The sequence below is a fragment of the Platichthys flesus genome, chromosome 18 (assembly GCF_949316205.1).
Source record: "Platichthys flesus chromosome 18, fPlaFle2.1, whole genome shotgun sequence".
Lineage (NCBI taxonomy): Eukaryota > Metazoa > Chordata > Actinopteri > Pleuronectiformes > Pleuronectidae > Platichthys > Platichthys flesus.
This window is the reverse complement of record NC_084962.1, coordinates 20,080,392-20,105,075: the sequence shown is the minus strand read 5'-3', so window position 1 is coordinate 20,105,075 and position 24,684 is coordinate 20,080,392. Positions and strand designations below refer to the sequence as shown.

Below are 24,684 nucleotides of genomic sequence, written 5' to 3'. Positions count from 1 at the left end.
TTTACACACACACACACACACACACTCACACACACACACACACACACACACACACACACACACAGGAACTATGAAGTTCACTTAATAGCGGAAGTGATTGTTCAGTGTTTTTTTCCGACCAACCCCCATTTCGAAACTGCAATATTCTTGTCTATTCATTTTTACCCACATCAAACTTATATCTTAATTCATCAATTAACACATTTTCTTCTACTAGTTTATGTCTTTTATTTTTCATGTTGTCACATGTCTATACTGGAGGAAGTGAGCATGTGTTGGTGTTTGAAAGAGGCAAAGACACTTCTGGAAATGAAACCGCCCTAAACTGGTAGTATATTATAGACAGGCTAAGTGTAGTTATAGTTCTGTGCACACAAGAAGGTCTGACAGAGAATGGCTCCACTTCTGTTTCTCCTCATTTTGTTGCCTACAATTGACGGTAATTGCTCCTATGTTTGTTGATTTTATCTTTATTGTAGTTTTAAAGAATTACAATTGTAATTATTTCCTGGGGTAAAAATCAAGTGTTTGGAAAAAGCTATTTTGCTCTCAGAGTCGTTTTCTGCTTTCTGTTGCTCCACGGTTTTCACAATGCGACATGAGGAATGTTACATGTTTTTAAAGTTTTCCTCAGGAACCAGATAGAGAAAATACGTTTTTACACATTTTACCTAATGTTTCCTTTTACAAAGATTTCCAGTGATGACATAAAATATGTTTTGAATGTTTTTTTGCCAACGAGAAATAAAATTCCAGCATTTTCCATATAGCAATAGGCATTTATTTACATTCTTTTCATTGTGAAATTTGCATATATTTACTCCATTGTATAATCATATTGACTTTATTTATACATACAGTTTCATATCATAGGGTCATACTATTGTGAAATCATACTTGCCTTTATAACTACAAGAGTCTATAAATACAGATTTACTTTTCTATTTCATCTACTTATTGCCTATTTAAACGTGCACACTTAACACCCTGTCTAACTCATATATATATATATATATATATATATATACACTTTAAACATGGAACCATTTTCTGAGTATTTCTACATAACCGTTTGGTTTTGGTGGTTTTGTGTCTCTGCAGCTTCACAGGAGAGATTACATCTCTTCCACACGCGTGGCGATGAAGCTGTTCTGCCCTGTAACATCGTATCTTCATCTACGAGGTGCTCCATGGTTACGTGGATGTTCAACCGGGCTCAGAAGGAGAACACTGTTACTCTGCACGATGGCTTTGACAGTATCCCGGGTCTGAGTGTGGGCAGTAACTGTTCTCTGCTCATCACCAACGTCAGTGATGAAGATGCTGGTCGGTACTTCTGTGAGCTGAAGAGCAGTCGTCATCAAAAAGCCTTACCTGTGATTCTCACCGTCTTCACCGGTGAGTCTCGTCATAATACAGGAATATGCATATTACACAACCTGCTATAGAACACTAAATGTGTTATTAATATTTTACTGTCAGTTGCTTATTATTTTAACCAACATTATCTCTTATCATAAATACAAAATGTTCATTCACGTTCAGTATTTTAATCCTTTTACAATACTAGTTTGTTAACATAATACCATATACATGTATTATTTTCCATTTACTACATAAAACAGGATTTGTTTGTGGAGATTTAACACAGCCTGGCACGTGTCACTGATTAATAACAACATTTATGGCTTCGTGAAAAATCCCATTTTTTCTGACTTCTTTCCCTCTTTTCTTTTTATGCTTTTTAAAAGATGCAATAACATAAAAAGATGAATGATCCCTGGTCTCCTGTCAGTCTCTTGGCTCCCAGCAGACCCAGTCGGGGGCCTGGTGATAGAGTGCGCTCTGGAAAGACCCTTTTTGTTCAGCTCCTGTGTGGAAAAAAGGTTCCGTTGGCTGGATAAAGGGACAGGAGCTGTGCTTTCAGGGGAAGACGTCTCGTTCAACAATACAAGGGACAGATGTGTCTCCTCTCTCCATGTGGACAGGCGCCACAACAGGAGTTATACCTGCCAGTATGTTGATGGGTTCATGCAGGTGAAGATACAGGCCGACTACACACCGGCTGCCGAAGGTGAGACGGGAATCTGTCAGGAGTAATTCCAATGATCGGGCACATCACAGTCCTGAAGCTGTTCATCCACCATTCAAAGAAGAAGTAACTAGCACCTTGTGTGCAGCTCTGTCTAAAACGAATTTCGTGATAAAAAGAGTAAAGTTATTAGTTGTAAAATATGAAAAGCTTGTATATTCTTAAGGTTTCTTCTGTCCAAAGATGTCTTATCTTTTAATAAATGTCTTTATTTCTGACTTCTGAACTTCAGATTCCTCCGGCTGCTCCTGTTCCTCAGAGTCCTCAGAGTCCTCAGATCTCTCAGGTTCCTCAGGCTGGTCTCCTCTGAGCTACGTGATGTTGACTGTGCGTGTTGCAGGACTGATCCTCTTGATCACAATCACTGCTCTTATGATCAGAGACAGAGGTGAGGGAATGAACAGAAACACATCCTCGTTTGAGGATTTATTCATTTCTCTCATTTCATTTTTTTTGTCTTTCTGTTTTTTTCTTCTTTTAAGGAAACTAAAAGCCGCTGGAAGACGACCAATCTCCCTCGGACAAAGATTTCTGCCCCCTGGTGGTTTCTGGAACATTTGGAGCAGATTCAGCTCTGTGTGGCTTCACTACACCATCGTATCTATAAATGTTCATGTCATCTCTATACAGCCTCAACATATTTAAAGTGTTTATGCAATAATTGAACCTGTGAATCAAAGAAATGTGCTGTATAATTTAAATTACTTGACAAACATGAATAATAACATGGTTACTATCACTTGACATATGCTGTTTTATAAATAAAGTTGACATGGATCAACGATAAGCAGATAAAGTGTCCAACTAGCCTTGGTGAAGGAATGTGCACTTCTATTTTCAGAAATTACTCATAAACGATAGTGAAAGAATGAACACATGTTGGTGCCAATCCTCTTTAGCTATGTTTTTTTTAAATGCTTTTGTTGCAGGAATACAACAAATAATGTAGTGTGGTGAAAATGAATAAATAAATAAATTCAAGGGAGAAAATACATACAAACAATAAATGAGAGTCATAAACTCATGACAGACAGAAACAGTAACATAGGACAGGTAATCTAGGCAAATTAAAAGTTAATTTTATTGATAATTTCTCGTGATATTCTGTGAAAATGTCTCTGTTGATTGTCGGAGTCTCTCATTCGACCTTTCACAGTTTGTGTTGTGTAAGGACTTATGTAAGAGCTGAGTTCCTCGAGAAGGTAAACAAGAGGCCGGACTCTGACCTGTGATAAGGCCTGCATGCACGGAGTCAGTACACGAGCTATGTGGGAGCTGGATGTCACATGAGCAACCTACGAAATAGGATATGAGAGCAAACAGATCCTTGAAACCATTTAGAGAACCAACATAGTCTTTTACTGAGACTATGACTAAAGACTGATTAACTTTTCCATCGAGTTGAGAGAGAGCAGGAATCAAGAGGGACAGCGAGCAGAGTCCTGAGCTCCTGAAGACGCTGTTTGTTGTAATTGAAGTGGTCACAACTACCAAAGGAGAATTAACAGTTTCATTTTTTAGTGCAAACAATCAGATATAACATCATCTCTCTGAGGAGCCCCTCTGTAATCAGGATTTTACATTTAAGTTTTAATTGCCCACATTAATGGTGCTGATCAAATTCATTCACTATTTAACTGCATCTGACTTTTCATTTCCACGCCCTCAACCTCCTCCTCACATACAGGGAACAGCACACAATTCATGGGGGGAGGGGTTGAGGGTTAATCCCACAAATGGAGTCAGATCCAGGTCGTCCTCAGAAACTCCCGGAGCTGGGGTGAAACGGAAGCGCTGCAGGAGGGTGACGAAGAAGATGAAGAGCTCCATCCTGGCCAGACTCTCTCCGAGACAAACCCTGCGACCTGTTGAGAGGGACGGCGAGGTCAGAGACCATCTGCAGTAAGTGAACATCGAGAGGAAAGGACACGTGCTAACCAACCTGCAGAAAACGGCATGAAGGCGTCTCGCTTGACGAACTTTCCCTCTTTGTTCAGGAAGTGGGCGGGATGGAAGGAGTGAGGTTTCTCCCACTCGTTCTCATCGTAGAGGACAGATGTCAACAGAGGGTACACGGTGGTCCCCTGTGGACAACAGCACATTTAATCTGAGTCTTCCAAGTGAGGTGGATCCCCCACACTCATTGTTATATTGAGTCTGACCTTCTTGATGAAGTGACCCTGGAAGGTGACGTCCTGGCTCGTCTTGTGAGGCAGAGCCATCGGGACGATGTTGGCCAGTCTCTGCGTCTCATGGATGACGGCGTCAATGAAGGGCAGGTTCTTCCTGTCTTCAACCTGCACCTGACGACTTCCGATCACCCTGCTCAGCTCCTCCTGGACCTGGTCTGAGAAACAGGGGAAATTTATTCTCTTTGGGTTCATCTCGTTACAACAGAGCTTCTATGTGAGAGAGCTGTGCACATGTATTGCTCCTCACCCTGTATTTTTGGATACTTGGCCATAAGCAGGAGTCCCCATCTCAGAGTAGTTGCAGTTGTATCGGTCCCGGCAGCAAACAGATTGAGAACTGTCATCAAGAGGTTTTTATCGTGGTAGGGACTGTTGGTGTTCCCAGATTTCTGCACAGAGAGAACCAAGGAAATCTTGATATACAATAAATGTTCTAAGCTCTGGCGGCCCAGCTCTGCTTTACTCTCGATGGAATCAAATATCATAGGCAGGTGTTAATTGGAAATTACTGTGATAGGAAAGTGCCTCCCAACCTCCAGATGTTCCTTTTGAACCAGAAAGGCGTCTACGAATCCTCTGCACATCTGTGGACTGAGAGTCTCTTTCAGACGTCTGAACAGCCTCACGTTCTGTTCCTTATTGTCTTCAAAGTTTTTCTTGATATCCTTCGGGGTACTGAAGAATTTACCAATCCATGGGAACAGGTTGTATAACTGTAAAAAACACATACGTGAATACATATTTATATATATATTTATTAAAATTAACAATAGAATGTCATTTGGATTCTGTTCTGTTAGATGCAAGAGTTTATTATGTTTATTTAAATCAAAGCACTGTAAGTATAAGATAGAAACACATATAAAGTGATACCTGTACTGACGGAGAGGCCAAGAGTTGAAATTGTTTGTTTGTTCGATAAACCAAAGACGTAAACTCTGAATCATCATATTCAAATCTGTTTCCATAAACCATGGAGCAGATAATATTAGAGACTGCACAGCTCAAGGGTTGGGTCGTATCGAAGGCTTCTCCTGCAACAAGAAAAACAGGATTAGATTTCTTTAGCGCCTGAAATGTTGAATATGTATGTGTTTGAAAACACTTACCCTTGAACTTGGTGAACACTTCAGCGAGGTACTGGCATTCCTCAATAATTTTGTCCTCACTCGCTTTTTTACCCATCCCATAATCTCTTAGGTTTGTCAAGGTAAAGCGCCTCAATTCTTTCCACGCATCCCCATTGGACCAAATGACCCCTAAAAGGGATCAATTCAATAAAATACATAAAAAAGTGATAAATTATAGATAAAGCCTCCGACCAGAAAACTTGTACTTCTGCAGAACACCTGAGAGCACAGTCAGCAGATGGTGAGAAGCTGAAATCTCAATCAGGAGAATTGGCCTTTTTGCGAAGACTGTAAAACTAAATGCGAGTAGCATCATCATCACTACCATCTGACACCAGACTGCTTGCCAATAAGAAGCAGTGCCATCACTGCATTAGCGAGGTCAGTGAGCAATTATTAACTAAAGCTCTAAATGGATATAGTAAACATTTGTTGAAATTCTTTGAGAAAGAATAAAAAATTAAATAAAAAATTCATATTTTTTTACCATGTCCGCCATTGACTTCTTGCATAATAAACATTGAGTCTCTTTCTCCGAACTCTTCAGCATGGTTAACGAGCGCCTCCTTCACCGTCTTGTATCCGGCCAGAACCACAACTTTCTGGCGTCCCAAATAAACGGTGAACACTGATCCATATTCCTTGGACAACTAAGAACAACAGGACATATTGTAAGTAGGCTATTTACACATTTTAAAGAATTTACACACAGTCCCAGGAGACATTTGATATGGTGAAAGAACAGATCTTCACTGTCATGATACACTGCAAAGGAAACTACTCAGTTAATCTCTTTACCATCAATAATGAGTGGTAGGTTCTCTTGAGGTCCAACTGCAACAGGTTTCCAAGCAGGGGAAGTGGTCTGGGTCCTGGAGGCTCTTTCATGTGTTGCTGTGAGCTGAAGCTGGAGGAGGACACAAGGTAGACCAGCACCAGAACCAGTAGAGCCCCCAACAGGGAGACAGAACTGGAAGTCTGGAGAAATAAATCTAATATCCCCATGACTTAAACGCTGTTAGAGCTCTGAAACAAACAGGTTGCTTTTCAGTGTTCTGTAGATTAATCGCAAGAATGGGCACAGCCCCAGAGGAGGAGCGACAGACTGTGGACAAAGGACAGAGGGGAGAAAACTGTGGCAAAGTGCTTCTCAGGTTTAACTTGTTTAAAATTTGACATTAAAACAGTGAGTCATTAAAGACACAAATCTTATACAACCACACAAAGCCCTTTGCTCCAGTGATAAAGCATCAGCATGATAACTGACTGAATAGGAGCATGAGCAGGTCTCTAGTTTAACACAGTAACTCACATGAAGTCTTTATAACTTGAAGGGGAGTGCCCAAATGTGGCATCTATATTAGGCGAGGCAAAGTTATTTGCATAGTGCGTTATCATGGGTATAGGTCATTGAATGTGCTCTACAGAAATGAGAGGAGAATAAAAATACATTACAAAGCTGTCCTGCTCCTTTTTAAATGTTGAACATCCTGTTAATGCACTGAGATGTTTTGTTTGCCAGTTAGACCCCCAGGGAGGGCGCTGGGGTCCCACACCTGATTCCAATTGTAATCTAGATGGGTCTATAGAGAAGCCGATGTCCCATTCACCGTGTGCCACCCTCCCTGGCCATCTCACAATATCATGTCAGGCTCGCTTAAGATTCAAGATTCAAGATTCAAGATTCAAGATTCAAATGCACAACAATAACATTAAGCAGTCGCTGGCAGTGAAATGCTTGAGTCACAGGCTCTCTTCTAGCAGTGCTCAAGTAATTACAACCTATATAATAAAATAGAAATAGTATAAAATAGAATAAAATAGCATATCAAAATTTAAAATAGAAATCTATATAAATAAAGTATATATATCTATATATATATAAATATATATATATTTGCAACGACCAGCGCCGTGGAAGGCTGCTGTGTCTCGTGCTCTCCCACAGCTCTGCTCTTTTACTCTTTTTTTTCTATCTTGTTATTTATTCTACTTTATTTTGTATCATGCACTCCGGTAAACCGAGCCCTATCATCTTATATGATAGAGAACAACTTCTGTCCGTCGGTTTGACGGTAAAAAACACTTTTTCACCTCCACCGACAACAAACAAAGGCGACTACCCATGGCGCTGTTTACCTGCCGTACCTGGAACACGGAGGCGACAACGAAGGAAAAGAGGGTCGCGAGCCGGCGTCCTGTTCCGGCTGAAGAAACGTGAAAACCGGCCTCCTCTACCAGGGATTCCTCTGGCTAATGTCCAGTCCCTGGACAACAAGCTGGACGAACTTCGTAGCAGGATGGCGTTTCAACGGGACATCAAGTTTTGTAACGTGATGGTTTTCACAGAGACTTGGCTCGACCCCTCGATCCTGGACTCCGCCATTGTCCCTAAGGGGGTCTCCATTCACCTGGAGCACCTCATGATCAGGGAGTTTACACCGGTCCCCTGGATAAATGGTGACGTCCATGCTAAACTCAAAGCACGGACTGCTGCCTTCATCTCGGGGGATCTGGAGGAATACAAGAAATCCAGGTACGCGGTCCTGAGTGCTATTAGCAGTGCGAAGAGACTCTACAGGGACAAAGTGGAGTCCCATTACAAGGGCTCCAACACTAGGAAAATGTGCGCCGGACTGAGAACCATCACAGACTACAAAGCTAAGACCAGCAGTGCTGATGTAGTGTCTGCATCTCTCCCAGAGGATCGGAACACTTTTTATGCTTTGAGAGTAACTCCCCGGCTGCGGAGATCAAAGAGACCCAGGAGGACCGCTGCCCCCTGTCATATCCAGGGCAGACGTGTGCAAATCTCTCAACTGGATCAACACACGCAAGGCACCTGGACCTGATGGGATCCCCGGCCGAGCCCAGTCCATAAAAGTCTTATGGACTGGGGGATGAAACTGTCTCTGAGCCTGGTTGTGCAGGCCCGGATGCTGCGGTACCGTCGGCCAGACGGCAGCAGGCAAAAATGTTTATGGCTGGGGTGAAAGGGGTCTTTAATAATCCGGCTGCTCTTCTTCCTGCACCGCTGGGTGTAGAGGTCCTCTATGGATGGTAGCTCCGTCCTGGAGATGTGCTGGGCGAAATTCCCCACCCTCTGTAAAGCCTTACGGTTCAGGGCGGTGCAGTTGCCACACCAGGCAGTGATGCAGCCAGTGAGGATGCTCTCTATTGTGCACCCGTGGAAGTATTGGACGAAAAAGAGCCAGACCGAGAAGCAGACGGACAACCAGATGGAGTAGCAGACCAGGAAGAAGACAGAGACGACTTTGAGGACGACGTGGAGACAACTCTGAGGGTGAGGTAGAAGACAAGAGAGACGACATAGACTACGACGCAGTGGGTGATGCTTCTGCAGATTCGTCATCCTTGGACGAAGAAGAAGAAGGACAAGACCACGGCTGCACCACCACCCCCACCAGACTCGTAGAAAGAAAGACCTTCAAGTCAAGAAACGGGGAAATAATATCGGCATCTTGTACAGGTCCCGGGGCGAGGCCGCCGCCAGCCTATGGGACCCCGAGAGCAGCCGGGTGATATTTCGTGCCACGATTCCCCTAAAACTCTTCCAAACGTACTCCAGACTGCTACGCTTCGATGACCGTGAGATGAGACGCTGTAGACAAGCCACGGTCAAATTTGCGGCCGTGCAAGTGGTCAGGGACACGTGGGTGGCGCGGCTACCGTGTCTCTACAACCCGGGGCCCGAAATCACCATGGATATGTTATATTATTATTATTATGTTATTATGTCATGTACATAGCGGCTGCTAGTCCTCTTCTCCTCTCCGGTGTCCTTTCCGTCAGTACATGACCAGTAAGCCGGCGAAATACGGGCAGCGGACACCCAGAACAGAACTTGGGGTTGCGGGTAGTGCTTGATGTAACGGAGGGACTACATGGTCTTAACGTCACATGCGACAATTACTTCAACTCCTACGAACTCGCACGGCAGCTGCTGGAGAGGAAGATCACCTTGGTCGGGCTGCTCACGGTCATGGGAAGAGCCTGACGTGAGCTCTGGTGTCTTACATCCCAAAGAAAAACAGGAACGTGCTGCAACATCAGCAACCACGAGGACGGGAAACTGGTAATCTTCCTGAACTACAACCAAAGCAAAGGTGGCGTGGACAACCTAGACAAGGTGATCAGAACATACAGCTGCAGGAGGATGGCCGCGCGCTGGCCCATGGTTGTCTTTCACAACATTATCGACGTCTCTTGCTCGAACGCCTTCATGATATGAAGAGAGATCAACTCAGACTGGAAGCTGGGCAAGCTGAACAAGCGGAGGGTGTTCCCTAGAGCAGCTGGGAAAGGCTGTCGTTTCTCCGTTTATCGAGCGAAGGGAGTGTATCCCCTGCACGGAAGTGTCCGCTCGGGTCGTGCTCGACCCGAGCATCCGACCTCTTCCACGGCTCTAGCAGCAGCCCTGCTAAGGGCGAGTAATAGGTGTCAGATGTGCCCTGGGAAAAAAGACTGTAAAACTTTCACCGTGAGTTGCCGGTGTAACAAATACATCTGCAAGGGCTGCTCACGTGTGTATTGCCCTACGTGTGCATTCTAATATGCCAGGGGAAGCAAGGACAGCACAAGGGTTAATACACATGGACATTTGACTACATTTCCCAAGATGTAGTGAATCTCCATTTAGCATAATGGACGTTATTAGCTATTTTGAGGCAGGATCATTTTGTGTTGTACAAAACAAAATTTTGTGTGTACGTCTTTGTTGTGTTGTGGTTATTTTCAATATGTTTGGACCTAGGTAAACCTGCCCCTGGACTCAACCTTCTGTTGGCCCCTTGACCCATGAGGTCATCAGGTCAATAAAGCCCAGTTCCCCCTCTTTTTTTCTCTTTTCTCTGGGAGGAGAGGTGTAGCTCTCCTACTCACCCAGCCAGGGAGACTTCCTCCCTACCCCAGCTCTTCCAAACTTCAAGCAGGCCTGCCTGAAGCAGACTGCTAGAACCTTCCACAAGGCCGTGACGCGAGAGCCTGCTTAAAGACTTCAGCACGAACAGCCTCGACGCGACGTCTTGCCAGCAGGACCACAACAACGTGAGCTACAAACCAGCAGGTCCATTCCACTGGAATTCAAACAGCACATCAACTTTTTTTTTACCCTTTTCATTAACTGGTAACACAACTGGGTTTATAATTAAACTTAGCTAAGCAAAGGAGAAGAGAGTCATCGCTTCAACTCAGAATCAGCAAGTTGAAGAGTGAAGCTTTACTGTAGATCAGTGAACGACTGATGTGGGAGCTGATGTCACATGAGCAACTTACAAAATAGGATATGCGAGCAAATAGATCCTAGAAACCCTTAAAACAACCAGTCATTATATATCTTGTGTTTTAGTGAGATATAATCTGAGGTCAGACTGCGTCGTCCGACCCACGGAACAGAAACATGGCAGGACGGCGAATACTCGAAATGATCCCAGAAAAGAAAAGCTGAATCTGTTACTAACACAGTTCTTCTTGAATATAGATACAGAGTACTGGGGCAGAGAAAATGAGATGTGCATACATAGTGAACAAACCTACTTTGATCTCCTGCCACATGACTATGATCCTCTGGGTTCAATGACCTTTCACTAAAGTCTTTCTCCAGGATCAGAAGGTACAGATTGTATCGTTATGAAATCTTATTAAAAAGTCAACACGGCATCATTTGTTTTCCTGTGTCCAGCAGAACAACAGTCTCACCGTCTGCTGACCCCTAACCCCAAGTGCTCGGATGGTTTGAATCCCGTCTCACCTCGTGTTCTGTCATTTTTATTGTCACTCTTATGTTGCTCAACACTCCTCCAATGAACATTGTCAGATGTTTCAATACACAAATAAAACACACTGTAAATCACACTGTCACACTGAGGACTCCGTAGTTCCTCTGGTGAACTTCTATCCTCCTAGGAATTGAATTGCTCACAACTACCAAAGGATAATTTAGAGTTTCTACATTAAGAGCAAATAATCAGATATAACATCATCTCTCTGAGAAGCCCCTCTGTAATCTAGATTTTACATTTGAGCTTTAATTGCTCACATTAATGGTGCTGATAAAATTCATTCAATATTTGACTGCATCTGACTTTTCATTTCCACGCCCTCCACCTCCTCCTCACATACAGGGAACAGCACAGAGTTTATGTACTGGAGGGTTGAGGCCCAAGCCCACACATGGTGTCAGATCCAGGTCATCCTCTGAAACTCCCGGAGCTGGGGTGAAACGGAAGCGCTGCAGGAGGGTGACGAAGAAGATGAAGAGCTCCATCCTGGCCAGACTCTCTCCGAGACAAACCCTGCGACCTGTTGAGAGGGACGGCGAGGTAAGAGACCATCTGCAGTAAGTGACCATCGAGAGGAAAGGACACGTGCTCACCAACCTGCAGAAAAAGGCATGAAGGCGTCTCGCTTGACGAACTTTCCCTCTTTGTTCAGGAAGTGGGCGGGATGGAAGGAGTGAGGTTTCTCCCACTCGTTCTCATCGTAGAGGACAGATGTCAACAGAGGATACACGGTGGTCCCCTGTGGACAACAGCACATTTAAAATAGACATTATTCTTTTCGAACAACGTAAAAAGGTTCCCTCGTTTTGTTGGGCTGGCTCTCTGGGTCGGATTATTGCGAACGCAATACCCACACTTGTTGTTATATTGAGTCTGACCTTCTTGATGAAGTGACCCTGGAAGGTGACGTCCTGGCTCGTCTTGTGAGGCAGAGCCATTGGGGCGATGTTGGCCAGTCTCTGCGTCTCATGGATGACAGCGTCAATGAAGGGCAGGTTCTTCCTGTCTTCAACCTGCACCTGACGACTTCCGATCACCCTGCTCAGCTCCTCCTGGACCTGGTCTGAGAAACAGGGGAAACTTATTCTCTTTGGGTTCATCTTGGTACAACAGAACTTCTATGTGAGAGAGCTGTGCACATGTATTGCTCCTCACCCTGTATTTTTGGGTACTTGGCTATAAGCAGGAGTCCCCATCTCAGAGTAGTTGCAGTTGTATCGGTCCCGGCAGCAAACAGATTGAGAACTGTCATCATGAGGTTTTTATCGTGGTAGTGACTGTTGGTGTTCCCAGATTTCTGCACAGAGAAGCTGTACTCAACTCAGACCTTGACTGAATCAAATATCATAGGCAGTTGTTAATTGGAAATGACTGTGATAGGAAAGTGCCTCCCAACCTCCAGATGTTTCTTTTGAACCAGAAAGGCGTCTACGAATCCTCTGCACATCTGTGGACTGAGAGTCTCTTTCAGACGTCTGAACAGCTTCATGTTCTGTTCCTTATTGTCTTCAAAGTTTTTCTTGAAATCCTTCGGGTTACTGAAGAATTTACCAATCCATGGGAACAGGTTGTATAACTGTAAAAAAAAAACACATACGTGAACACACACATATATATATATATATATATATATATATATTTATTTAAATTAATAATAGAATGTCATTTAGATTCTGTTCTGTTGGATAGAAGAGTTTATTATGTTTATTTAAATCAAAACACTGTAAGTATAAGATAGAAACACATATAAAATGATACCTGTACTGACGGAGAGGCCAAGAGTTGAAATTGTTTGTTTGTTCGATAAACCAAAGACGTAAACTCTGAATCATCATATTCAAATCTGTTTCCATAAACCATGGAACAGATAATATTAGAGACTGCACAGCTCAAGGGTTGGGTCGTATCGAAGGCTTCTCCTGCAACAAGAAAAACAGGATTAGATTTCTTTAACACTTGAAATGTTGAATATATATGTGTTTGAAAACACTTACCCTTGAACTTGGTGAACACTTCAGCGAGGTACTGGCATTCCTCAATAATTTTGTCCTCACTCGCTTTTTTACCCATCCCATAATCTCTTAGGTTTGTCAAGGCAAAGCGCCTCATTTCTTTCCACGCATCCCCATTGGACCAAATGACCCCTAAAAGGGATCAATTCAATAAAATACATAAAAAGTTGATAAATTATAGACAAAGCTTCCGACCAGAAAACTTGTACTTCTGCAGAACACCTGAGAGCACAGTCAGCAGATGGTGAGAAGCTGAAATCTTAATCAGGAAAATTTGCAATTTGCAAAGACTGTAAAACTAGACGCGAGTAGCATCATCATCACTACCATCTGACATCAGACTGCTTGCCAAAGAGAAGCAGTGCCATCACTGCATTAGCGAGGTCAGTGAGCAATTATTAACTAAAGATCTCAATGGATATAGCAAACATTAATAATATTCTTACCATGACCGCCACTGGCTTCTTGCATAATAAACATTGGGTCTCTTTCTCCGAACTCTTCAGCATGGTTAACGAGCGCCTCCTTCACCGTCTTGTATCCGGCCAGAACCACAACTTTCTGGCGTCCCAAATAAACGGTGAACACTGATCCATATTCCTTGGACAACTAAGAACAACAGGACATATTGTAAGTAGGCTATTTACACATTTTTAAGAATTTACACACAGTCCCAGGAGACATTTGATATAGTGAAAGAACAGATCTTCACTGTCATGATACACTGCAAAGGAAACTACTCAGTTAATCTCTTTACCATCATTAATGAGAGGTAGGTTCTCTTGCGGCCCAGTTGCAGCAGGTTTCCAAGCAGGGGAAGTGGTCTGGGTCCTGGAGGCTCTTTCATGTGTTGCTGGGAGCTGAAGCCGGAGGAGAACACAAGGTAGACCAGCACCAGAACCAGTAGAGCCCCCAACAGGGAGACAGAACTGGAAGTCTGGAGAAATAAATCTAATATCCCCATGACTTAAACGCTGTTAGAGCTCTGAAACAAACAGGTTGCTTTTCAGTGTTCTGTAGATTAATGGCAAGAATGGGCACAGCCCCAGAGGAGGAGGGACAGACTGTGGACAAAGGACCCAGGGGAGGAAACTGTGGCAAAGTGCTTCTCAGGTTTAACTTGTTTAACATTTGACTTTAAAACAGTGAGTCGTTAAAGACACAAATACAACCACACAAAGCCCTTTGCTCCAGTGATAAAGCATCAGCATGATAGCTGACTGAATAGGAGCATGAGCAAGTCTCTTGTTTAACACAGTTACTCACATGAAGTCTTTATAACTCATTAAATGTGCTCTACAGAAATGAGGAGAGTAAGACACACATTACAAATCTGTCAAGCTCCTTTTTAAATGTTGAAGATCATGTTAATGCACTGAGATGTTTAGTTTGCTAAGTTGTTCCATTCCCACATTCACATGAAAGTGCAGCAACGTTGGGGTTTTTGGACTACTATACCCTTCATGACCATGTGGGGTCCTCAGTGTTCCTGTTTACCCCTTCACATGTGTGTAGGCTTGATTGTTTCATTGAGTTCACCTGTGCCTTGTTTGCTAGCCTTTATAAGCCACCTGATCCTTGAAATTGACACCCCACGGTTATGTTGCTCTGAGAATCTCTGCTTTAAATGCTAATACCAGTTTTGAGTCTTTTTGTTCTTGAGATCCTTTTGTTACCCGTTTTGTGGACATCCTTATTTAGCACTGTTAAATTGCCCAGACTGTTTTTAGCTGTCTGGAGGTATTTTGAGTTGCTGTTCTAGCCGTGTGGAACCATCTGTCTGACTCAAGTAAAGACACCTTTTTTTACTGTAAGGATCAGTCGGGATCCGAACCTGGGTCTCCCGCGTAGTAGGCTGATGGCCCTACCAGTGAGCCATGAGGGGGTGATGAGTCAGATGCAGAGACAGAGACAGACGACTTGCTTGGATGGAATCAAAAAAAGGTTTCTTTACTTGAGTCAGCCAGGAACGGGTAACAAAAGGATCTCAAGAACAAAAAGACTTAAAACAGATATTAGCATTTAAAGCAGCGATTCTCAGCGCAGCCTAACAGTGGGGTGTCAATTTCAAGACTCGGCGAACACACAGAAGATCAGGTGGCTTATAAAGGCTAGCAAACAAGGCACAGGTGAACTCAATGAAACAATCAAGCCAACAAAAATGTGAAGGAGGAAACAGGAACCCTGGGGACCCCACATGGTCATGAAGGGTATAGTAGTCCAAAATCCCTGACAGCAACACAATAGATTGATTTGGTCGTCTTCAAGCCCTGATGGCTGTGCACTGATGGTTTGGACTAAGACAGAGAAAGTGCTGCACTGTGTGAATGGGTGATGAACTAGCTGCTTTTCAGTGTTGTCCTTTATTCTTTAATACACATGGACATTTTACTACATTTCCCAAGATGTAGTGAGTCTCCACTTACTATAATGGACATTATTAGCTAGTGTTAGAGTTTGGATTGTCTTTATTGTGTTGTGGTTATTTACAATATATTCCTTACACTTTGCATGTTACTTATTTCTTGCTGATGTTTTTATGACTCTTGCTGCTGTATTACTACAATCTTCCCCATTGTGGGACTAATAAAGGAATTCTTATCCGATCCTGTCTTATTTTGTCCTGTCTTTTCTTGTCTTGTATTACTTAGTCCTGTCCAGTCTTGTCTTATCCTGTCTTGTCTTGTCTTGACTTTTCTTGTCTTATTTTGTCCTGTCTTGTCTTGTCTTATCTTATTTTGTCCTGTCTTGTCTTGTCTTGACTTGACTTGTCTTGTCTTGTCTTTTCTTATCTTGACTTGTCTTATCTTATCTTGTCTTGTCTTGACCTCGTTGTCTGTTGCTGCTGTTATTCACTGTCAACCCAACTGACATCATGAAGTGAGAAGTAGAGTCATTTTCTATAGAAACTACCAGGGGAGTCGCCCTCTGCCGGTATTGCACAGAATGTCAATTTGTATACAGTCTAGGTATAAACACATTAAAGCATCATATATATCTTTAGTTTTCTTTTCTAGCTACTCAGACCTCAGGTCCAGACGGACTGTGTATTTAACAGCGAATGAACTTTCATTTTGAAATGATAACCGTTGTATCATCGTAAGGAAACGTGTGCAAATGCTTCCTGACAAAGTTCAACTTGAACACAATAAACTCGGGAGCTCATCCGGATTTCTCCACAGGTCAGAGGACAGGTCCACATAATAAACAAAAAAAAAACCATGACATCTTCATGCTTATCGCTTACATTTTATTTTACAAGATGAAATATGGTTAGGGTTAGGGCTTGTGCAGCCAGGATTCACATACAGGGAACAGCACACAGCTCATGGGGGGAGGGGTTGAGGGTTAATCCCACTCGAGGTGTCAGATCCAGGTCGTCCTCAGAAACTCCCGGAGCTGGGGTGAAACGGAAGCGCTGCAGGAGGGTGACGAAGAAGATGAAGAGCTCCATCCTGGCCAGACTCTCTCCGAGACAAACCCTGCGACCTGTTGAGAGGGACGGTGAGGTAAGAGACCATCTGCAGTAAGTGAACATCGAGAGGAAAGGACACATGCTCACCAACCTGCAGAAAACGGCATAAAGGCGTCTCGCTTGAAGAACTTTCCCTCTTTGTCCAGGAAGTGGGCGGGATGGAAGGAGTGAGGTTTCTCCCACTCGTTCTCATCGTACAGGACAGACGTCAACAGAGGATACACGGTGGTCCCCTGTGGACAACAGCACATTTCAAATAGACATTATTCTTTTTCGAACAATGTTAAAAGGTTCCCTCGTGTTGTTGGGTTGGCTCTCTGGAATATCTCCGGGATGCAATAAAGGTATAGACAACGTTTAATTTAATCTGAGTCTTCTAAGTGAGGTGGATCCCCCACACTTGTTGTTATATTGAGTCTGACCTTCTTGATGAAGTGACCCTGGAAGGTGACGTCCTTGCTCGTCTTGTGAGGCAGAGCCATCGGGACGATGTTGGCCAGTCTCTGCGTCTCATGGATGACAGCGTCAATGAAGGGCAGGTTCTTCCTGTCTTCAACCTGCACCTGACGACTTCCGATCACCCTGCTCAGCTCCTCCTGGACCTGGTCTGATGGAAGCGTTTTGTTTTGATGAAGATGATATCTAGTGTTGGTGGAGCTGCAGATGTCTTCAGCTCCTTACCTTGTATTTTTGGATACTTGGCCATCAGCATGAGTCCCCATCTCAGGGTTGTTGCTGTTGTGTCTGTTCCAGCAACAAAGAGATTATTAACCGTGCCCAGAAGGTTGTTGTCGTGATAGTGATTGTTGGAAACCCCAGATTCCTGAATGGAGACATGACCCAGAGCAGTTATTCAAACACATCCTACAGGTGTAGACAGACAGAGACATGATGGACTCAGGGCCCTGATGCACTTAATCCTAATCCTATATGAGTCACTTTCATCTTCTCCAGGTTATTTCTTAAAATGTACGTCTTCTGGAAATCCACTTAATCTCCGGACCATTAACTTTTGGAGCTGATCGGTCAAAGGTCAGACAAAACATAATTTTCAAGATATCTCTTCAAATAATAAAACCAAAAGTATCAATAAGCGAAATAGCCAGAGATAAGAAAACTTTGGTTTAAATGATTAAAGGGATTAAATGTAATATCATATTTTCAGCTTGTCACTAAATCCTTCTCACTGAACCTTTGAACCAGGTTTCTCTTAAACCACATTCAGTTTACACAGAAGAGCTGAAGCAGCGTCGTGTTCTACAACAAGTAAATGTGTAGAGCTGCTAATAGATGAAGTATTAACTGCATCAAGAGTTTATGATTCAAATTTTCAGAGAACTTCTCATAGGCAGAATTTTTTGTTTATTGTCCCTGTTAATTTTAAACCGAATAAATGAAATGAAATTGAACGATAAACACGACTAAAGTAGCAATGTTGCAAACCTCCAGGTTTTGCTTTCGGACCAGGAAGGCGTCCACGAACCCTCTGCACATCTGGGGATTGAGGGTCTTCTTCAGATTTTTGAATATGTCCATGTTCTGTTTCTTGTTAGCATCATAAAACCTTAAGAATTCCTTCCTTTTAGAGAGAAATTTACCAAACCATGGGAACATGTTGTAGATCTGTCAAAAAAAAGAATCAAATGTTAAAAAAATGAAGGTTTTTGTGTCATATACTCAAATGGCTGTGCTGGAAGCTGTGTCAACCCAGGAGATTATACCTGTATGGATGGAGATCCTGCGAGTTGAACGCTTCTGTTTGCTCGATCGACCATACACGTAAACTGCGGGTCATCGTATTCAAACCGGCTGCCGTACACCATGGAGCAGATAATGTTAGAGACTGCATAGTTCATCGGCTGGGTCGTGTCGAAAGCTTTTCCTGCAAAAGAAAAAAACCTTTTTGTAGCCTTATCGGTTTAGAATGCTTCTCAACGTGCAGGTGGGTGACTCTTATATATTTACCTTTAAATTTCTTAAACACGTCAATGAGGTAATCGCATTCCTCGATGATTTTGCTCTCATTTGCTCTCTTGCCCATTCCGAAGTCTCTCAGGTTCGTCAGAGCAAAGCGACGCATTTCTTTCCACGAATCCCCGTTGGACCATAGAACCCCTGAAATAAAGCAGTAAATACTTCTGATAAACAAATAATATAAAATAAATAAAGCTTTTCCTTTACTCACCGTGTCCTTTATTCGTATCCTGTAAGATTAACATCGGGTCTCTGTCTCCAAACTCATCGGCATGGTTAACCAGCGCCTCCTTCACCGTCTTGTATCCGGCCAGAACCACCACTTTCTTGGATCCAAAGTAGACGGTGAACACTGATCCATATTTTTTGGAAAGCTAAGAGCAGAGGAGTGATGTCATGATTTATACCTGACTCACAATCAGTGAGGAAAGTGGAAGAAAGCCTCCTGCACGCAAAGAACTTCCTCACCTTCAGTAAGGAGTAGTAGGGTCTCTTGAGGTCCATCTGCAGCAGGTTCCCCAGCAGTGGAAGTGGTCTTGGTCCTGGAGGATCCTTTTCCTCCTGGGAGCTGAAGGTGGAAACCAGGTAGATCAGGACCAGGACCAGCAGAGCCCCCAACAGGGAGACGGAGCTGTAGGACTGAAGAAAAGCATTGAACAGCCCCATCGCCTCACACCATGAGTTTCCTCCTCCGCTGTGTGTGGGTGCAGGTGTGTGTGGTGAGTAGGAGGGAAGCTTTAGTAGCTGCAGGGAAACCGCCCGGCCCACAGTGACGCCAGAAAGGAAAAGTTCACACACATTAATTAGTAAACCTTTCTGATTATAAGAGATAACATTTCTCTTATCAACAGTTTAATGGGGATTTATGGCCAGTGATGTCTGTACAGAGGTTCCTGGATAAACAACAGTAACATCTTACCCAGACTGGAACTATGAACCAGTTATATTGACATTTGGCTCGTTAAAAAAACGGTCTCATCAAAAAGTGCTAAAAAACAGGTCAACTGGACTTAGTTGAGTTTCACGACTCGTCCAAGAGACTTCTTCAGTCTGGATGAGGTTTGACAAGGGGTCGGCTGGGTCTTCTCATTTTTCTGTGCATGTTTCTGTGGGACCTGAACGCTCACAGCAGCAGATGCCCTCCACACATTCACCCTTCGCCCACATATCTAAAACCTGGCCAATGATAAACTCAATCTGTTTGATGTTTAACATCCCGAGGTGGTTGTAGGGCAAAGATCGTCTCAGGCTTTCATCGCTCCCTGTTCCAACCGCCTTCTCTGTCAGCAGATATCCAGCAGCGAATAAGAAAAGGATCAATGCATTTAAAACACGTCCGTCCACAGCGAGGACGACCATTATAATAAAAAGCTAACAAGTCATAACCCATCAGAAAGGTTCTCCTCCACAGTCCAGAGGTCGACTGCAGCCGAACTCAGGACTGAACTCGGACCTGATGTGACTAGGCAGTTTTTATATTCTTGTGCAATTTGACTGTGGTATGAAACGTGTTCAATCATGTTACTTTTTCATTTAATGAATCTGTTCCAATTGGAGTGGTACATTTTATTGTATCATAATACAGTGACAATAAAGGCTTTCTATTCTATTCTGTTCCTATTTGTTTATTTATAAAGCTGTATTTATTCTATTGTTCTATTTTCTCTATTCAGGATTCATTGTTTCTCAATTAATCTCTCAGTAGTTGTGTTTTCTCCCCTGACATTTGTTTGCTTGAATGTTCGTTAAAAGGATTAATTAAAAACTACCTGATGATCACCACAAAACTTGGGGAGGCTTTTTCAGATAGACAGACTTTTTAAAAGAGTAGAAATGAAAAGCTGTAGAGTGACTTTGTGGATTTGGTGATGTAATGTCCTTTATTTCCTCACTGAACCGCAGCTTCCTCAACTGACCACCATGTATTTTCCATCTCCTTTCTCTCCTCCGCCTCTTGTCCGTCGGCTGCTGCTTCTTCTTCTGCTGGATTATCAATAATGTGATAAAAGGTTTATTCTCTTTTGTAGAGTTTATTATTTACTTTATAACCAGACCCAAGGTCAGATTCTTGTTGAGTTTAATGATGATTTTGTTGTGTCTTTGTTTGTGTGTTAACAACAGATTTCATAATAAAGACTGGAGACATTTCTTTCTTCATCTCTTTCTCAGTAGATGAGTAGGAAGTGGGAGGCAGCTTCTGGTTTCTACTAAAGAAGCCGTGATGCTCGTCACACTGAATGATGTGTGGATTTATTTTCAGACACAGTGAAGTTAAAGATGTGACCATATATGACAACGACTCTGAGACATGACGGACGGTCACTTCTTCATTTACTTTATTGGTCCACAGGCAAACTGAGTTCAATCCACAGCTGGAAACCACAGAATCACATTTGATTCACGTGAACATTTTGAAGCCCAAGTCAATAATGTTATTAAATCTTATTACAGAAAGATCCTCCATGCACATGTGACCTGAACAAATGGTTAAATAGCTCTTGGCTCCATGTGTTTGAATATGAACCTGAATAAGTTACATTCATTCAGTAACTTCAAAATAAGTTTGTAATTTGTAATTGTTTTTTTAACACAGGAATAAAACAACAAACATGAGACAGAAATTCAAGACAGAGGAGACATGTCACTGAGGGGAAGTGATCAACAGGAAGTACACTCCACATTGCACTTTTTACTAAGAACCGAGAAGCAGAGGAGAGAAAGAAGAAGAATGGATGAAATCAAACGGATTCAAATGTCTTTACTGCTACTGGTGCTGATTCCATTTACAGGTGAGAATAAATACACTTACACAACTTAACCAGTGTGAACAATAAGAATAACACCAGATTGTTTGTGTTTGATTTTAAAAGTGAAGAGTTTCACTGATGTGTTGTGGCACAAGTCTGGCTCATTCAGGGGACTGATACTTATGAGTACTCTGATATTGTACTTGTGTATATTTGTGTACTGGATCATTCCTCATATTTTGATCTGCCCATTAACTCAGGGTTTAACTGGTTAGATTTGGAGGTTAAAGGTCAAGGTTTCAGGTTTTTGGCCTCTCACACATCTCAAGTCGGAATTTCTTCAGATTCTGACCAGTTGTCTCCTCGAATGAAAACTTAACAGATTAGATTTCAGTGATCAAGTGTCAGAGTGACCTCATGAGTCTGGAGACAAAAGTACGTAGACTGGAACTGGACTGGTTGGCTGAGGCATTCAAATGCAGGGAGAAAACTGGAGTTGATGTTTTTCAGGTTCATCTTGTCAGTCATGCTCCATTTGGTCTTAATTTACAAAGTCATGTCTAAAAGAATCCTCACATTCAGAAGTGAATGAAAATATGAGTCTTTTTCTTGGTTCAGTTTAATTGTTGCTGTCTCTCTCTCATTTCCTCCACAGTGCTCACTGTCCAATCTTCCTACATCTTCATCAGAGCTGGAGCTGAAGTCACTTTGTCTTGTGACAAGATGAGAGATGATCATGTGAACTGTGGAGCTACTGAGTGGCTCTTCATTGATTCAGAGAGGACTAGAGCAGTAGACCTGTTTGTAAACAGGCAGCTCCACACATCTGTGATTTCCAAATCTAAAGCAGACAGACTACGTCTTGCTGCAAACTGTTCTCTGGTTATTAGGGAGGTCACAGCTGAAGATGCTGGTCATTACACCTGCAGACAGTTTGACCTGACAACACAAACATATAAAGATCATAATGTTTATCTCTCTGTTGTCAACGGTGAGTAAAAGAGTCTCTTCATAAAAACATTATGATAATTCTGATCATTCTGATGGACATAGTTTCACTCATGTTATCTTTCTCTCTCAATATCTCCATCATCACCAGTGACTGAGCAGAAGAGAAGTGATGAGGTGACGTTGAGCTGCTCTGTGTCCACATGTAGAAGCTGTGACCTCACAGTGAAGTGGCTGTTTATGAATGAAGATGTGACTGAAAACAACAAAGACCTGAAGACATCACAGTCTAACTGCTCGGCCAAAGTGAGCTTCTCAAAATCCCATTTTGTTCACAAGATGAAGAACTATAGCTCATTAACATGTGAAGTGAAGCATCTTGACAAAGAGGAAAAGTTTTCCTTCATCCCTCCGTCATCAGGTGAGAAAACACGGAACACGATGAACTGCTCCTGATCCAATAAATTCCATTTGTTAATACATTTCTTTTTCTTAAGAAGGAAAGAACGAACCAGCTCCAGGAAACAAAGAGATGACAACAGGTACTGAATATTCACTGCACCTCTCATTCATCTCTGTGCTGCTGCGTGTTGATGGAGTTCATGTTAACAACATGTGTAAATACAGGAAGTTGGACTGAACAGGAAACTGAAGCTCTTGTCATTCTGTTCACAGACTGGTGGTGGTACATTCGTCTGGTTGTGGGTTTTGCCTCGATCGTGGTATTGGTTGTGATTCTCATCAGATGGAGAAGAAACAAGGTGAGAACATTCACAGATGAAACTAACATGTCACTTATAGAGTTTATACCTCCTCCAAGTTTTTATTTATCTTGTAATAACACCATGAAATAATGATGTCATCATAAGTTCTAAAGTTTTAATGTGAAAGTTAAAGTTCTGGATGTTTCTTTGTGTTTTGATACATGTTGTTATGCTGTGATGGTTTTGTTAGCACTGCATTAGGTTATTTTACCTTTTAATAATTATTCGCATTGTGTTGTCTCTCTATCAGTAAAGTAATTGTGCCAACATCCTGACCTGTGGTGTAATACATCCTGTTGTGTCTTTTTTAAAACCCATTTTTATCATACTACCTCATCTACATTTGTATTTGTTGTGTTCTGTGAAGCACATTGAACTACACTAACCTGATGAAAGGTGCTATACAGATGATTGACTGATTGATTGATTGATTGATTGATTGATTGATTGATTGATTGACTGATTGATTGATTGATTGATTGATTGATTGATTGATTGATTGTATATCCTACAGATCCAGGGTGGTGATGTTGCAGTGGCCTTCAGCACTGTGGAAGCTCCCTCCTCTTCTACTGGACCCTCAGCTGATCCCAGCAGCCTCTATGCCAACGTCACATTCATACAATAGCAGAGTTTCATTTGACTTTGATATTTCTATGTCAGGAATCATTTGTTACAACTTTCTGCTGTGAAAACAAAGTCACTCTAATAATGTGATTCTCATTAGATAGAAAAGAAACTAAGGTGGGAACATTCCCAGATGAAACTTTGATTTAGTTTAAACCACTGCCAAGGCCCGACAGTCTGTGAAGATTTATATAAAACTCACTTTTATCGTGTGGACTGGATTTAACCAGTTTTCAGCCATTTTATTGATTCTTGAAGTTTGTCATTTGGAATATTTTATTCTGTATCTTCATGTTCTTCTGATCCAGCTGTTATTCTTATACATTACAATGGTGACGTGTTATTTGATAGAACATTGTTCTTTCTGGATTCTTCCTGTTCTGGGTTTGAACCCTCATGGTTGATGTTCTTATTGTAATTCACTTTGGATAAAAGCCTCAGCTAAATGAAATGTAAGGAAATGTAATGTATGATGATATGATATGAATGATTGTTTATGAACCAATGTGTTGTAAAAAGCGTTTTGCCCAGAGTGCCAGAAGGGGGAGCTGTAGGTTAAGTTACTGCTGCAATGTTTAAGTAATACTAATAATCATAAGATGGTTTATCTTCATATAGATATCGTACGTTTAGCTTGATGAGCCGAATGTTATAGACATGTTAGTGTTTCATGCTGTGATGTAGATACTGCAGGTTGATTCTTCCAGGTTTGAGTTGAGAGACTTTTTAAATGATGTTGATTTACATGCAACAAGATGAACCTTCCCCCCTCAGTCAATATCAGTATTCATAAGAATTTTCAGTGCTTTTATTAAACGGGATGTCCTGCAGGTTCCACATCTCTGAGCCTGTGTGTGTTTTATTGAGACAAACGTTTGCAGCGTTCACCTCACCCCCCCCCCCCCCCCCCCCACACTAACGC

At 42.4% G+C, this 24,684-nt stretch overlaps 5 protein-coding genes across 6 annotated transcripts; 2 read left to right on the top strand and 3 right to left on the bottom strand.

Annotated features, from left to right (window-relative positions):
* Positions 1–196: 196 nt before the first annotated feature.
* On the top strand, positions 197–3,084 carry LOC133973221 (uncharacterized). Its single transcript, XM_062410940.1, has 5 exons — positions 197–439; positions 1,102–1,398; positions 1,796–2,074; positions 2,325–2,480; positions 2,575–3,084. Exons 1-5 carry the CDS (start codon positions 394–396, stop codon positions 2,580–2,582), a joined length of 786 nt encoding a protein of 261 aa, XP_062266924.1. The 5' UTR covers positions 197–393; the 3' UTR covers positions 2,583–3,084.
* Positions 3,085–3,149: 65 nt separating this feature from the next.
* On the bottom strand, positions 3,150–6,500 carry LOC133973218 (cytochrome P450 2K1-like). Of its 2 annotated transcripts, none has more exons than XM_062410936.1 (9): positions 6,213–6,500; positions 5,902–6,064; positions 5,394–5,543; positions 5,158–5,318; positions 4,794–4,997; positions 4,532–4,673; positions 4,255–4,439; positions 4,035–4,176; positions 3,150–3,957 (listed from the first exon to the last, which is right to left on the bottom strand). In XM_062410936.1, exons 1-9 carry the CDS (start codon positions 6,417–6,419, stop codon positions 3,770–3,772), a joined length of 1,542 nt encoding a protein of 513 aa, XP_062266920.1. In that variant the 5' UTR covers positions 6,420–6,500; the 3' UTR covers positions 3,150–3,769. The 2 variants fall into 2 exon arrangements, with proteins under 2 accessions (XP_062266920.1, XP_062266921.1); XM_062410937.1 differs by having other exon boundaries at positions 4,818–4,997; positions 6,213–6,496.
* A 4,685-nt stretch (positions 6,501–11,185) lies between these two features.
* Positions 11,186–14,263, bottom strand: LOC133973219 (cytochrome P450 2K1-like). The gene is made up of 9 exons (XM_062410938.1): positions 13,985–14,263; positions 13,674–13,836; positions 13,210–13,359; positions 12,974–13,134; positions 12,612–12,791; positions 12,371–12,512; positions 12,094–12,278; positions 11,813–11,954; positions 11,186–11,735 (listed from the first exon to the last, which is right to left on the bottom strand). Exons 1-9 carry the CDS (start codon positions 14,189–14,191, stop codon positions 11,548–11,550), a joined length of 1,518 nt encoding a protein of 505 aa, XP_062266922.1. The 5' UTR covers positions 14,192–14,263; the 3' UTR covers positions 11,186–11,547.
* Positions 14,264–16,463: 2,200 nt separating this feature from the next.
* LOC133973220 (cytochrome P450 2K1-like) lies at positions 16,464–19,398 on the bottom strand. The gene is made up of 9 exons (XM_062410939.1): positions 19,145–19,398; positions 18,888–19,050; positions 18,668–18,817; positions 18,424–18,584; positions 18,146–18,325; positions 17,384–17,525; positions 17,125–17,309; positions 16,794–16,935; positions 16,464–16,716 (listed from the first exon to the last, which is right to left on the bottom strand). Exons 1-9 carry the CDS (start codon positions 19,340–19,342, stop codon positions 16,529–16,531), a joined length of 1,509 nt encoding a protein of 502 aa, XP_062266923.1. The 5' UTR covers positions 19,343–19,398; the 3' UTR covers positions 16,464–16,528.
* A 1,880-nt stretch (positions 19,399–21,278) lies between these two features.
* Positions 21,279–24,608, top strand: LOC133973572 (uncharacterized). The gene is made up of 6 exons (XM_062411514.1): positions 21,279–21,465; positions 22,079–22,414; positions 22,523–22,792; positions 22,869–22,913; positions 23,047–23,132; positions 23,650–24,608. Exons 1-6 carry the CDS (start codon positions 21,315–21,317, stop codon positions 23,761–23,763), a joined length of 1,002 nt encoding a protein of 333 aa, XP_062267498.1. The 5' UTR covers positions 21,279–21,314; the 3' UTR covers positions 23,764–24,608.
* The last annotated feature ends 76 nt before the right edge of the window (positions 24,609–24,684 follow it).

Coding starts and splice junctions, on each gene's coding strand:
- LOC133973221 (XM_062410940.1), top strand. CDS start 394: ATGGCTCCACTTCTGTTTCTCCTCATTTTGTTGCCTACAATTGACG. Junction 440..1,101: donor TTTGTTGCCTACAATTGACG/GTAATTGCTCCT, acceptor GTGTCTCTGCAG/CTTCACAGGAGAGATTACAT. Junction 1,399..1,795: donor GATTCTCACCGTCTTCACCG/GTGAGTCTCGTC, acceptor GTCTCCTGTCAG/TCTCTTGGCTCCCAGCAGAC.
- LOC133973218 (XM_062410936.1), bottom strand. CDS start 6,419: ATGGGGATATTAGATTTATTTCTCCAGACTTCCAGTTCTGTCTCCCTG. Junction 5,544..5,901: donor AGAAGTCAATGGCGGACATG/GTAAAAAAATAT, acceptor GATCCCTTTTAG/GGGTCATTTGGTCCAATGGG. Junction 5,319..5,393: donor AGTGTTCACCAAGTTCAAGG/GTAAGTGTTTTC, acceptor TTCTTGTTGCAG/GAGAAGCCTTCGATACGACC.
- LOC133973219 (XM_062410938.1), bottom strand. CDS start 14,191: ATGGGGATATTAGATTTATTTCTCCAGACTTCCAGTTCTGTCTCCCTG. Junction 13,360..13,673: donor AGAAGCCAGTGGCGGTCATG/GTAAGAATATTA, acceptor GATCCCTTTTAG/GGGTCATTTGGTCCAATGGG. Junction 12,513..12,611: donor TTCAAAAGAAACATCTGGAG/GTTGGGAGGCAC, acceptor TTCTCTGTGCAG/AAATCTGGGAACACCAACAG.
- LOC133973220 (XM_062410939.1), bottom strand. CDS start 19,342: ATGGGGCTGTTCAATGCTTTTCTTCAGTCCTACAGCTCCGTCTCCCTG. Junction 17,526..18,145: donor TCCGAAAGCAAAACCTGGAG/GTTTGCAACATT, acceptor GTCTCCATTCAG/GAATCTGGGGTTTCCAACAA. Junction 17,310..17,383: donor CAAGTATCCAAAAATACAAG/GTAAGGAGCTGA, acceptor CGCTTCCATCAG/ACCAGGTCCAGGAGGAGCTG.
- LOC133973572 (XM_062411514.1), top strand. CDS start 21,315: ATGTCACTGAGGGGAAGTGATCAACAGGAAGTACACTCCACATTGCAC. Junction 21,466..22,078: donor GGTGCTGATTCCATTTACAG/GTGAGAATAAAT, acceptor TTTCCTCCACAG/TGCTCACTGTCCAATCTTCC. Junction 22,793..22,868: donor CTTCATCCCTCCGTCATCAG/GTGAGAAAACAC, acceptor CTTTTTCTTAAG/AAGGAAAGAACGAACCAGCT.